The 13,093-nt window shown below is 54.2% G+C and overlaps 5 protein-coding genes across 5 annotated transcripts; 2 read left to right on the top strand and 3 right to left on the bottom strand.

Annotated features, from left to right (window-relative positions):
• Positions 1-340: 340 nt before the first annotated feature.
• Positions 341-877, bottom strand: CPAR01_04076 (uncharacterized protein; the record flags this gene model as incomplete). Its single annotated transcript, XM_060488358.1, has 1 exon — positions 341-877. One exon carries the CDS (start codon positions 875-877, stop codon positions 341-343), a length of 537 nt encoding a protein of 178 aa, XP_060352564.1.
• Positions 878-1,837: 960 nt separating this feature from the next.
• Positions 1,838-4,599, bottom strand: CPAR01_04077 (Spc97/Spc98 family protein; the record flags this gene model as incomplete). Its single annotated transcript, XM_060488359.1, has 2 exons — positions 1,838-4,373; positions 4,454-4,599. 2 exons carry the CDS (start codon positions 4,597-4,599, stop codon positions 1,838-1,840), a joined length of 2,682 nt encoding a protein of 893 aa, XP_060352565.1.
• Positions 4,600-5,313: 714 nt separating this feature from the next.
• On the top strand, positions 5,314-6,835 carry CPAR01_04078 (uncharacterized protein; the record flags this gene model as incomplete). Its single annotated transcript, XM_060488360.1, has 3 exons — positions 5,314-5,548; positions 5,606-6,064; positions 6,117-6,835. The coding sequence occupies 3 exons, from the start codon at positions 5,314-5,316 to the stop codon at positions 6,833-6,835; spliced, it is 1,413 nt and encodes a 470-aa protein (XP_060352566.1).
• A 651-nt stretch (positions 6,836-7,486) lies between these two features.
• CPAR01_04079 (AMP-binding enzyme) lies at positions 7,487-9,242 on the bottom strand (the record flags this gene model as incomplete). The annotated part of the gene is made up of 2 exons (XM_060488361.1): positions 7,487-7,561; positions 7,617-9,242. 2 exons carry the CDS (start codon positions 9,240-9,242, stop codon positions 7,487-7,489), a joined length of 1,701 nt encoding a protein of 566 aa, XP_060352567.1.
• Positions 9,243-11,697: 2,455 nt separating this feature from the next.
• CPAR01_04080 (NADH-ubiquinone oxidoreductase 24 kDa subunit) lies at positions 11,698-12,804 on the top strand (the record flags this gene model as incomplete). Its single annotated transcript, XM_060488362.1, has 3 exons — positions 11,698-11,823; positions 11,908-12,243; positions 12,430-12,804. 3 exons carry the CDS (start codon positions 11,698-11,700, stop codon positions 12,802-12,804), a joined length of 837 nt encoding a protein of 278 aa, XP_060352568.1.
• Between the last annotated feature and the right edge of the window lie 289 nt (positions 12,805-13,093).

Consider the following 13,093-nt stretch of genomic DNA (forward strand, 5'->3'; position numbering starts at 1 on the left):
ATAAACATGCCTTCTTTCTCGGCTTGGACTTTTACTCACGGCTCTGGATTTGTAGAGCGCGTGGAGTTCTTGAACGCATTGTCTGGATTGATCGATTCTGGCTGGATCTCCCTTGCAGTGGATACGGCGAATTCGAATTGGAATTCTGGAAGGTGGCGTTGGAAGGCGAGCACGTGTCTCGCAGTCTTTGATGGCCATCAGAATTTACTTTATTACGGCGGCGTACACCTTACGAAATCACGATGCTACGGTTCAGCCTTTTGGCGAGTTCAGCACTATCTGCTGTGGAGACTAGTATGACCTTCCTCTTTGGTCGTATGTTTTGCGGCATATCACGATTTCAAACTGTTCGACTTCGCGAACGAGTTTTGGCGTCAATCCTCTTGGCATGCCTATACGCGGGCACTCGCTTGCAAAGCATCGCCAGAGAATATTTGTTTCGAAAAAGAAAGTTGGAAAGTTTGGCGGCTCGGTGGCATGGCTCATCAACTGTTGAGCATTTTTTCATGCCATGGCTGCGGCCGCCACGAGACTTTCGTGTATAGACTAGATATGGATTCTGGGAGACGTGTCTGAGTAGGCACCGTCTCGGCAACAACCTTGGCGTCGAGTACGAAAACAAAAACGGGAACCAGGAAAAACACCGGGCTTTAGAGAGACTTGAAACACGCGGTTTCTTCTGGGTCTCTGGTTCACAGCACCATAGGACAATGACGGTATCAAAAAGGCTTCGATGGGAAACGGAGGCTCCGGGCTGCATTGCGCGTGCATCGCAACATGTACATTTGAGTAATTTTGTCAGAGTATCGGCTGGCGATTGGGAGAGGAGGAATGGAAACGGGCTTTTCTTTTGTCCTGTGCCTTCGAGCGCATTCATAGCCCTGGGTATGGTTGTTGTCTTTTTTTACATGTTTCTTCTCTTGTGAGGAAATTCTGCATGGTAACCGTATTATACGTGTTCACCCAAGGATCAGATAGATCATCTCCTGGCCAGACTGCGCCTGTTCCCTTTGTCATTGGGAAGGTTGCAATCTTTTTTGGCTCATGATTCCATGACGAAATGGCATGATAGTTATGAACTTTTCATTAAAAATTCACTCAAGGTCCCAAATGTTCAAGTGTGATTGCCGTTTGCCTGTCTTAGCCTATCTACATCGCCTGTGAACTGGACGTTGCTGTGGCCCTTGACGAACCTCACAGGGTAGAAGAACAGCCTTGTAAAGGATGGTTCATTGCAACGTGACAAGTTGTCGTGAGGATGGGTAGGTAAGATGGTTCATCATTCATGAGAGGCTTCTCTGCAGTTTACTTCTACGCAAAAGCTCCAATCAAGTATCGGGTTCTCTCTGCCTTTCCCATCCGCCCACCCAGGTATGCAAAAGCCGCAAACGCCCTAATTCTAAATGTCTCTTTACCATTGCGCGGACGGGAAACGTGGAATTTCTCCCCACCCACCGCCTTGTTCACCTCCCACCTTCCTCCCGCGGAGCTTGCGCCGACTCCGCGAAACCGCGTGGCTATGTTGTCTTAGCCCTGGAAGCCCCCCCCCCCCCGAACCCCGAATGCCTCGCTTGGCCCCCAAAGCTTCCCTCTAAGAATCAAATACTCCGTACTGACTCTGACACTGGAGTCGGGAATGCGACGTTTTTCGCGCGATCGAGATCACGTTGCGGGTGTGGGGCCGGTCAAGTGGCACTCACTTTGGGCGTTCGTTCTCATTCCATCTGTGCCGTGTCCTCATGTTCAGCTTTGATTCGGATCCAATGCCAGTTCCCTTTTTGGCCCCAAAACTTTTCTATTCAGCTTTCCCATGTCTCGTTCTCACAATTTCCACACTTCAAGCCCTCGAAGTGTTTGCAGAGGCCGTCGACGTGGTCTTTGTCTTCCTTCGCGAGGGCTGATAGACATCGTTGAAATTCATGGCGACACCGAGGAAACGCATGTCAACGTCCGGCTGGTACGCGAGGTCGCCCAGCAGGATTTGGAGGCGGGTGCGGAACGTGGCGCCGAGCTGGCGCAGACGGTCCTGCAGGACAGGGAATTCTGACGCGACGGCCGGGTTCTCGTCCTCGCCATCTCCTCCCGGCATAGATTCCTTCTTTTGGTGGCGCGGCCCGCGGGTGGAGATGCGCATAACGTCGGCCTCCTGCCGCCGTGTAAAGTCGGACACGCTCCAGCTGTAGAGGCCGTCGACGGAGTCGCGGTAGCTGAGCATGGCGCGCAGGAGGTCACCGAGCTGAGACAGGTATGAGGTGCGGTCGTCTTCGCCAGTGGCTATATCAGCGTGTCGGATGCTACGCCGCGCGCCTAGGAGGCCTTTGTGAGTAATGTCGTTGAGGTATCGAGTATGTGCTTTGATGAGGTCGTCGAGGGTACAGCCCTCGCGATGTATCCGTTTCTGAAGCTCGTTCCAGGACGACTCGATGACTTCGAACAAGATGTAGTATTGTAGCTGGCCAATGAAGTGAATCATCTCTGCAAGAATGCCGCGCGTTGATTTCCACGTTTGCACAACGACGGGGTCGGAATTCTGAAGCACCCCACGTGAACCTGTCATACACTTGCGCCAAGTAGAGGCGAGGGCAAATTCGACACGCTTGATGCGCCATAGAAAGTTAAATACCTTCAGATATTGGCGGTTGCCCCAGTCGGTCACGACAACGTCGACCGGAGCATCGACCTTGTACTCCAATGTAAAACAATCCCAGCCAATATCGCCATGGGATAGCTGAAGCATTCGGGCGTCAAGGCGGCGAAGGACTTCAGGCGAGTCGTACTGCGCGTTGGACCCGCGAATGGCGTGTTCCAACTGAGCCGTCAAAGTATGTCTGTACTGTGCGCCGGCAGGACGATCGAGGTTCGCGGCGAGAGATTCCATAAGAAGGGCGATAAAGTCGCCTTGTCCCAGCAGAATGTAATTCTTCAACGCCTGCAGATGCTCAAAAAGGTGGAATTTGTTGGCCATGAGGTCTATGAGACGCTTCATGGTCGTCTTATATGCCTCATCAATCCAAGCCTCGAGGGTTGCCGTGTCGCCATAGCGCAATTCCTTCGAGGCCGCCTTGGAGTAGTCTTCGACCCACTGAGAGTCACCGCAACTGTGTCTGATAAAGTTGAGAGATTTGCCAATGAGGAAGACCTTTTGAGCAAAGTCTTGAGTGATAATACTTGGGACCATATCCTTGTCGATTTCGTACTTATCTTCCCACACACTGTTTCCGCCCGTCTTTGGCTCGTCCGTTTGCTTCTGTTCTTTGACAAAGAACTCGCAGAATGGGTCGAGTAGCTCGCCATCGTATATCCACCGACGCAGGATATCGTAAAAAGGGCGTGTGACATGCACGAGTAGGCGTTCGGCAAATGCTGCAACCATGGGGTCACCATGCGAAGAAGAAAATCCGTGTACGAGGGAGATGAGTTGTCCACCTCTTTTACTTTCTGACTCTTCGGCAATGAGGCTCATAAGCCGCAGCCCCATCGTAGCTTCCCGCGTCCATACTACACATCTCTTCAATGTGACGCCTGCCTTTCCAATGCCACCTCTTGGAGCGGATTCGTCTAGGGAAGATAAGGCTTTGCGAATTTGACCCTCCAGAGTGGCAACGAGGCTGAGATAAGACCGCAACTCCCCGCCTATGGCGGCTCGAATACTTTGTCTCAGCAAGCCCTGTGCGGGGGACTTGACAAAAACATCGAGACGTCGGTATAACAAAGACGGCTCGGCTACCGTGTGGAGGAGAGAGATGATCGGAGATGGTAACGTCGGGGGTAAGGTGATGGTGTCAGGCCGCGAGAAGGGCAAGGTAGTCGAAGATAATCCTTGGAGAGTAAAGGGAAGATCCCGTAAGAGCACCGTCTCGGAAGGGTCGATCTCGACGTAATTATCGGCCAGCAAGGTGGACTTCAAGTTCACTTGTCGCTTGTCCGTTTTAGCGCCATCTGCCGCCTTCTCCTTTTCCTTTTCTGAGTCCTTCTCTCTTTCGTCAATAGACTTGCTGTTCTTATTGTGATTTGGGGGAAAGTTCTTCAATCCCTCTGGCGCAAAAGCATCGTCGAACTGCTCTTCTTCTTGCCTCGATATCGGTGTAGAGTTCTTGGACGATCGTTCTCGTTCATGTTTCCTGAACGGGTCGCGCTGCGTTTGTGGAGGTTTCGGTGGTACGAGGGGCAGCGGCTCGCTTGGATCGGGGGAGTCACTGAGCTGATAGAGGAGGTAGAGGATAGCCCATTTCTGGCCCAAGACTGGTAAGGAGAGAAGACGGGTGTAGAGGTTTGAGAAGCGCAGCGCTTGGCTTGGGTTGCTCTGTATGAGCTTCCGCTTGATCAGATCGGAGGCGTGGTTAACATCGGAGGAAATGGCGGGGGACGCGGGGCTAGAGGTTGACCGGTCAGCGACATGGCATACAAGTGGTCGAGAGATGCTCGACAATTCGCAAATGGGTCTAAGACTTACGCATCCAGAATTGACTTGACCAGCTCAAAACAGTTGTCGTGTCTTTCCTGGGCCGCAGCATCGTCCTCGTGAGGGTCGTTGGGTACCAAGTGTGCGATTAGGCTGTCGACGGCACCGGCGATGCGATGCTCGCGGTTGGCGGACATGATGGCATTGCCGAACACTGACCACCTCGAGGTTCAAAGACAAGGTGAAGCCTTCTTGAGTGGGCTGCCACGGCTAGTGGAGAAAATGAGGTTAAGCTCGAGGTGAGGAGCAGAACATGCGCCGGTCGTTGTCATATATCGCATTGATTTCGTTGTTGTACTCGCAGCATTACAGCCCGCTGAGAGAGACGCGCCGGACGCGACCTCACAGGCTCATAGTGTTGCTGATGCCAATTGCAAGCAGCCTACAGGGGCTCACGACGGAGTGGTCAGAGCGCCTGCGGATGTATTCTGAACCCTTGTGCCCTGCCAGCTCACATACTAAATTGTGGTCCCCGCTACTTCTTCCCCAGGCTCGGCCCTCCCCTGGCTTTCGTCGTCAGACAGTTCGGCAAAATTTCATCGACAAAGCAGTGCAGCACCTCTCAATCGCATCCCGTCTTCCTCCACTGTACGAAACGGAGCCGGACCCAACCACTGAGCATCACCTCCGACCTTCGTCATCACGCCTGCGCCCACAACATGCCCCGTTCATCGAGATAGTACCGAATTCGCGATCGCATTGTCGCTCTCCTTCGTTCTATGCTACTCATGAACATCTTTTCCGCCTTGCGCCGAGTCCTGCCCGCCGCCGCTGCTGCTGCACGCGACTGTCGCTCAGCTCCACTAATACGCTCAACGACGTGATCTGCCTGTCTGGCATCCCGTGTCGCAATGCCCGACATCGACCCCGCGGCCTTGAGCAGCCGCCCATCAGTAAATCTTTCCACGCCGACACTTTCCACCAAGTCCATCACTGTCCAACCTCCGGGCTCTCTCAAAGCCGCCAAAACAAGTCAGATCATACCTGCCCGCATTGACCTAGAGCCGCTTTATACCGCCTTGAAGCAGGCCATCGGCCCGGAAGCATGGGTCATCTACAAGGAGTCAACCACAGAGTTTCTCATCGGTAAGCAACTCCGGATATCCGCGCAATCATCACTCGCAAACTAACATCCGCTCCTAGGTCGATTGAATCAGACCGAGTACTCAGAACGAATCGATCCCATCCTCACATCCCCCAATGGCGAAAAGGAACACCTCCATAATCAGCTAATTGCTGCAATATACGGCAATGTCACAAGGGAGATGCCCGACCAGGGGCTCGCCCCTTGGGTCAGCGCCAACGACAAGCCCACCGCACCCGTCGGCAGTAAGCCTGTATCTGGAGATGCGGCGGAGCGTCGCCTTAAGGGCGATGTGATGCAGTTGCCCACCAAAGATCGTCGGCGTATCAAGGATTTGGTCGGAAATGACGTTAGTACACGTCTCAAGCTCGTTAAAGTTCGATATGCTAACGTCGAGGTTCATCAGTTCGACCCCTACGAGAGCCTCTCCAATGTGTTCATGGATCACCATCGACGACAGCCCAAACCCGCCGACGTACCACCAAGCGCAGGAGGCATTGGTGGTATAAACAAGATGAGTGAGTGGAACCTTGGCTTACTGGTAAAGGTCGAGTGCTGACTGAGTTGAAGACTTCGATTTGGAGATACGCAAGCGCTTTGCGCAACCCTTGGCTGGGGAGTCTGGCGAGTTCCCCGATGCCCCTGTAGTCGAAGGCAGAATGCTGCCGTTCTGCTACGAGGCAGGACTTACTAGTGGTCACGTTCAGGATGCGCCACATTTTATGACAGTCGCGACCGAAACATTCATCAAGGAATCACTGGCCGCCATATTTGCCAAGACGAAGAGCAATGGCCCAGGAGAAGGCGCCACTGCTGGATTCGGAGCAGGAACCCAATGGATCCAAACCCACAAGTACCGACACCAGCTCGTCAAGGAGGAGGACGCTGCCCTTCGGGGTGACCTCACACGCGATAAGAGCGGCCTTCTACCTATTGAGTCGAAGGCAGCAAGCGAGCGTGGACCCCTTGGCATGGCCGACGTACGCATTGCCTTGGAGATGGCTGATAGCGGCTTGGCGCAGTTCCCCATCATAAATACGGCCATATCGTATGGCTACCGTGAAGGAGAGCTCGAGAATTGGCACGACTACACCTGGCTACCAGGCCTCGAACCTCCTGGAGCCAAGAAGGAAGCTTCTGATATCAAACCGGTCATCACAGAGCAGCTACCCAACGGCCATGTCGATGCAATGGACATTGACTCGGAGCCCTGGTGGGAAGGTGCAGAGCCTCAAGACATGAGCTCCCTTGACTCTGTTCTCGATTCGTGTCTGGCAGTTGGATCATAGTACGGACAACCACCAACACGGTCATGGGTTGCTAAGAGAGACAAGGTCTACGCCAAGCGCTTTCTCAAGGGTATCGGTCCTGTCTACAAAGATTGGGGACGCTTGTGGGGCTGGAATAAAAGGTCACTTCGGTCACGTCGAAGCCGAAAGGGTTGATCGAGGTGTCTTCTTGACACTGTCGAAGATCATGGTTTCCAGCATCGAGCTTCATAAGCATTGGCATCAGGCAAGGCGTCATTGGGTTTTTCGCTATTTGGCAAGTTTGGTCGGTTTTTTCATCGTTCTTTATCCTGCATCGAGGGATAGAGGAGGGCGGCATAATTTGTGCACGCTCTCGTTAAAGTAACAAGGGGGGCAGGGAGTTCGCGGTTGTTTAGCAACGGAAGGGTTCTGTACAGTATGGACGATACCCTATTGCTCACTTCAAGTGAGCCACATATTTGGAAGGTGGGCGAAAGATAGCTCTAGTCAGTGGAACGTTATAGACGAATTTATGTAACATTATCGGAAGTTCCCAATGGGGAGCCACTCGGAGGTTGGTGACTTTGTTTCTTCCTTAGTAGTCATGTCACTTTGAAGCTATGTAAATCCTCTTCACCTGTGAGTGCCCCTCCATAATAGGAACAGTACCTCTTGTCAATAATCCTCTTTCTATAGCTTTGCAATCGAGTCGCCAACTTCTTTCTTGGCCTTTTCTCTAAGAATCTTTCTCAAGATCTTACCAGACTGGTTTACACTGTTAGGCTAATTCTCACACGAGCAATAGTAGAACAAGACTTACGGGGTTCTTGGGAATCACGTCGGTAAACGACACACCGCCTTTGAGTCGCTTATGCTTAGCGACCCGACCAGCCAACCACTCTGCAATCTCCTCCTCAGAAGCATTAGTTTCAGCTGACCGGACGATATATGCCCTCGGCAACTCTTCTCCGTCAATGGTAACCCCGATGACGGCAACATCGGCCACGTCTGGACGCTCAAGAAGCAATGCTTCCAGCTCAGCTGGGGCCACCTGGTTGCCCTTGACTTTGATGAGCTCTTTCATGCGGTCGACGATGTGGAAGAGACCGCCCGTGCTATATTCCTCGATGTAGGCAATATCACCGGTCCGCAGCCAGCGGTTGCCTTGAGCATCGGTGACGATGGTCTCGTTGGTGGCCTTGGGGTTACGCCAGTACCCCCGCATGACAGTCGGGCCCGTGATCAGGAGCTCGCCGGGGACCTTTGCCTCGGTGACCTCCTTACCGGTCTCAGGGTTGACGAGCTTCCCCTGGCAATTGGGCATGAGTTCGCCGACGGAGGCGCTGCGGATCAGGCGGTTCGGATCCCACGTCATGGCCGTGCAGGTGACCTCGGTCATGCCCCAGCCCTGGCGGACGATGAGGTCCTGCTTCTTGAGGATGCGCTCTGTTTGGCGGGCCACGTCGGCAGCAAGGGGCGCGGCGCCGGAGCCGACGGTCTCGAGGCTGCTGAGGTCGAACTTGGATGTGATGGGGTGTTTTGTGAGGGCGACAAGGATCGGGGGCACGCTGACGAGCTGCGTGACGCGGTACTTTTGGATGTAGGTGAGCATCTTGACAAAGTCGAAGCCGGTCATGATGTAGACGGGGATCCCCTGCTTGGCAAAGTTGGCGACAAAGTACGTCTGCGCGTAGGCGTGATAGAGGGGCAGGAAGCAGAGGCCGACGGAGCGGGCGACAGTGGCCTCGTGGTCCGGCTCGAGCGCCGCGACTTTTACGACGCCAGTGCCGTTGGCGACGTAGCTGTAGTGGGAGATCTCGACGCCCTTGGGCACGCCCGTCGTGCCGGAGCTGTAGTTCAGGCAGCACGTTGTCGTGCGAGCGTCGGCCGGCTCGACCCACTCGAACGTCTCGGCCCGCGCCCGCGGGGCGATGAGCTCCGTCCAGTGGCGGGCGCCGCCCCGCGCGGGCTTCTCGGGCGCGCTGGATCCGGGCACTGTGGTGTCGAAGACGAAGACATTGCTGGCGGGCATGGAGACCTCCTTGGCCGCCTCGAGGGCTGTGTCAAGGCTGCCCTCGGCGGCAACCATGAAGGTTGCGCCGCTGTCCTTGAGCTGGTAGGCCAGTTCGCGGGGCACAAAGGTCGGGTTGGCGCCCGTGAAGATGCCGCCGGCCATGAGGACGCCGAGGAATACGACGGGGAAGAAGAGGTTGTTGCCCGAGAAGAGGAGGACGCGGTCACCGGGTTTGAGGCCCGCCGCTTGTAGGCCGAGGGCGATTTGCTTCGCCACGAGGCGGTAGTCGGAGAAGGTCAGGAAGTGGGTTTCTGGTCTGTCGGCGTCATAGAATGCTTTGCGATCGGAGAGGGAAGCGTTGGAGGAGCCGAAGATCCATGTCTGCAGCGAGCAGTTCGGAATGGGCTCCGACCACCGTGATTCGATTGGCATGTTGGAGTAGAGATGTGTGGTTTTGTTCAAACGATGGCTTGTCGCTGGGCGGGTTTTCAAGAGGAAATTATTACCCTAGAAGAAGATAAGGATATAATTCTAAACGAAGCGTGGCGTTTGTGAGGTAGGTCTGTCGTTTGTTTTTTTTAATAGATTCGAGCGTGATATGAAGCTCTCCCCGGATGCGGGACGCAAGACGAACGGACGCCGTTGTTTGAAGGGACTTGCTGCAATAAGGTTCTGAGCTTCTCTGGTGATCCCAGTCCTTGTTTTGGCCGCGGCTCGTCAGTTTGGAAAAAAAGAATATGATATTACTGAACTTGATTGAGTCAGTGATCGTGAGGGGTGTCTCTGTGAGAGAAAGGACAGGACCCGCAACTTACAGTTTGTCTTATCACAGAGAGAATCTGTCTTCGTCTTTTTCTTGTCTACAAGGAAAGAGGGACCAAGCCAGGTAGCAGCTGGCAGACGCCCAGTCGAAATAAATACCACCAGGACCATGAGGAGACGGGGAAGACGGCAATTCCAAAGTGGATTTCTCTCTAGTCTCATTATCACTGCATGCCTACGGATCCCCTTCCAGGCGAAGGAGCTCCAGACGAAACCCCAGATAATTGACCCCCCGCGCTCCTATCGGCCAATGGCCGGGTCCTTTCCGGCGAGACCTTGGATTACAAGTGATGCATCTAAACCTGGGGGGGAAGCACCTCCAGGCTTCGTGACGCTAGATCTCCGCATCAGACCCCTGTCGGTGCGGGGGTTCTGAGCTATGCGTCTGGGCAAAGCTGGGGAAGATGGGAGAAGAACCGAGGCATGGCGGGTAATCCGTACGCAGTAGTACGAGCTACCGGAAAAATTGGGGGTTGAGGAGGAGCAAAGCACGGCGTAAAGACCGGACGGACGACGACACGTCTTATTTCCTGAAAGGGTTTCCATTTCGTTCAACTTCGCGATTGGGTGCCACACCCACTCACTCTTGTCTGATAAAGGTCTAGGACGAATCGCGGCCAAAGACTCTGGACGGGGAGGGTACCAACCGATCCCAGGCAGTCCAGGCCCGGAGACTCGCTTGTCCAAAACACCGAGATACAGCGAGTTGTGCTTTCTTGTCTCTGTTAGAGTCCAGAGCTCTCAGTTCTGCAGTGAGTTGTCTCGGACGCTGAGGTAGATAGGGCCACAATTGGGCAATCCACTGCCGGAATGGCGAAGAACGTGCGCGAGATCTTCCAGGTGTTCCACTTGATGTCATTCATTGACCTTGTAAGCGGACAGAAGCGGATACCGTTGTGCCCTCTCTTGTGTGTATCTCTTGGCGAGCTTAAACTAGACGTCTCGTCAAATGGGGATACTCTCAATCGAATGATTGGATCTGCGACTACGAGTACCCCAAGATTATGGTCGCACAAGTTTTGAGGCTGGAGTCAACCTTGCATTGGCCAGTCGCCGCCGTTCCAACAGACATTCTGGGTGATTTTGACAGCTTCTCCATCTTTATAAGCAGACTAATCCAGAGACGGCCAACGTCTTGCTTTGGAGCCGCCTCTCTCCGAGGTAGAGGTTCGGCTGTGTGACATTGGCAGCGTCTGCAAGAGATGGGGTATGTTTTAGGTGCTTATTGTTTCCTTAGTAGTACGCCAGCCTTCTATCGGCTTCAATTAGCTTGCCTCATCGCTGTTATGCTGGGGTCTTTGGTCAATTGCCCAGGCCAGACCGCAGCGAATAAGTACCCGCAAGAGCTGAGATAGCTGACTATGCCGGTGGCATTGGAAGCCACGTCATGACTGGGTAAGCTTGCCAAGGCGATCGGTCATACTTTTATAGATTTCAGTCTGCTTGATACTGGGAGAAGGGTAGAAGAATTAACTGCAGGCCGTCGACACATTACTCCCCCGTATTGGGAACTCCGAAGTATCGGGTAGGGAGTTAATTGCTTCCATCCTGGCCAGAGAAACGCCAATCGAGAGCCATACCTCAATCAAAGGCTGCACCATTTACTACAAAGGCCTCTGAAGTTGGTGCCTGTCGCATTGTTGCTTGGTGCGGAAACTCGTATACAGTTGACGGATTCCTGGTTCAGCTTATGTAGAGATAAAGACGCTGAGAAGTTGCATCCCAAGGATTGAACAAGCAGTCGCCAAATGGCCCAGCCAAGGAAAAGGTGGGCCCCTGCAATCCATATCATGATCGAATTGTGTAAGTTATGCAAGTCTCAATGACGCTTACTCGTCGACCTTTTGCCTCCTATGCCTCCACAGACCCAGAGCATTACCTAAGCACGTAGTAGCCGGCTCGACCAATCACAGCGATCCATTATCCAAGCAGAGCTCACGACTTTTGAACCTCCCGAATCTAAACGAACAGCACATATCCGCAATATCTCAAAGCCCAGCGTCGCCTGTCCCCCTCGCCCTCTCGCCGCCATCGCCATTTGAGCAGCCACCCACCGTCCCTCGTCATGGCCTCCAGACTCTCTCCTCTCCTCTTCAGATCAGCCCTCCGCTCGGCAACGTGTCGGGCGGCGAGGCCTCAGTTCCGCGCCTTCTCCCTCACAGCCGTCCGCCCCAGCGACACCCTCCAAGTGGTAAGCCGCCTCGCTTTCCGACGTCAATTGTCCTTGTAGCAATGTCTCGAGGGCTCTCCGATATCCAGAAATTACTACAACTAGATCGTGTATTCCGAGTCAATTGCTAACGCTCTTCTGTTCGATCAGCACCGCGACTCCCCGAAAAACAACGCCGATGTCCCCTTCAAGTTCACCAAGGAGAATGAGGCCGTCATCGCCGAGATCCTGAAGCGCTACCCGCCGCAATACAAGAAAGCCGCCGTCATGCCCATCCTCGACCTCGGCCAGCGCCAGCACGGCTTCACCAGCATCAGCGTCATGAACGAGGTCGCCCGCATGCTCGAGATGCCCCCCCAGCGCGTCTACGAAGTCGCATCCTTCTACACCATGTACAACCGCACTCCCGTCGGAAAGTACTTCATCCAGGCCTGCACAACTGTGAGTCCGCCATTCATTTGCGATATCTCCGCTCGATCATACAATTGCCACTCTCCGAAGGCCCCGCTGTCAGGCTATGGCTGGAAGGCGACGTCTTTGATATACCCAGTGGCTACGGGAATCTTTAGACCGATATCACACATCAAATGCAGAAACGGGCATTTTCGCTGACATTTTGAAAAACAGACCCCCTGCCAACTTGGCGGCGTCGGCTCCGACGTAATCGTCAAGGCCATCATCGACCACCTCGGCATCAAGCAGGGCGAGACCACAAAGGACGGCCTCTTCACCCTCCTTGAGGTCGAGTGCCTCGGCGCCTGTGTCAACGCCCCTATGGTCCAGATCAACGACGACTACTACGAGGACCTCACCCCCGAGACGACCGTCCAGCTCCTCGACGCCCTCAAGGCCACCGCCGCCGCCACCGGTGGTTCCGCCGCCGCCCAGGTCCCCAAGCCTGGCCCCATTAAGAGCGGTCGCCAAACCTGCGAAAACTCAAAGGGTCTGACCAACCTCACCTCCGAGCCATGGGGCCCCGAGGTGACGCGGAGCGATTTGTAAGAAAAGTAGTGTGATGACACAGAGAGAGAGAGAGAGAGAGAGAGAGAGAGAGAGAGAGAGCAGCGGACGAACGGGGGATATGCGAGGAGAACAACCTTGACGCACGCGCGTACGTTCGGGATAAGCCCACGAAATGGGGCCCAAAGCGAAATGGAATAGAGCCGGGGGGAGTCCGGCTTGTATATAAAACACAAATGTGCTGTATTCGGAATGCATGGGATCGGTTTAGAGATTCATTTGTCTTCTGTTCCTTTGCCCCCCGGAGACCGCGGATATCTGCCTAATGTCC

This window comes from Colletotrichum paranaense (genome assembly GCF_030867605.1).
Source record: "Colletotrichum paranaense strain IMI 384185 chromosome Unknown Scaffold_3.1, whole genome shotgun sequence".
In the NCBI taxonomy this organism is placed as follows: Eukaryota; Fungi; Ascomycota; class Sordariomycetes; order Glomerellales; family Glomerellaceae; genus Colletotrichum; species Colletotrichum paranaense.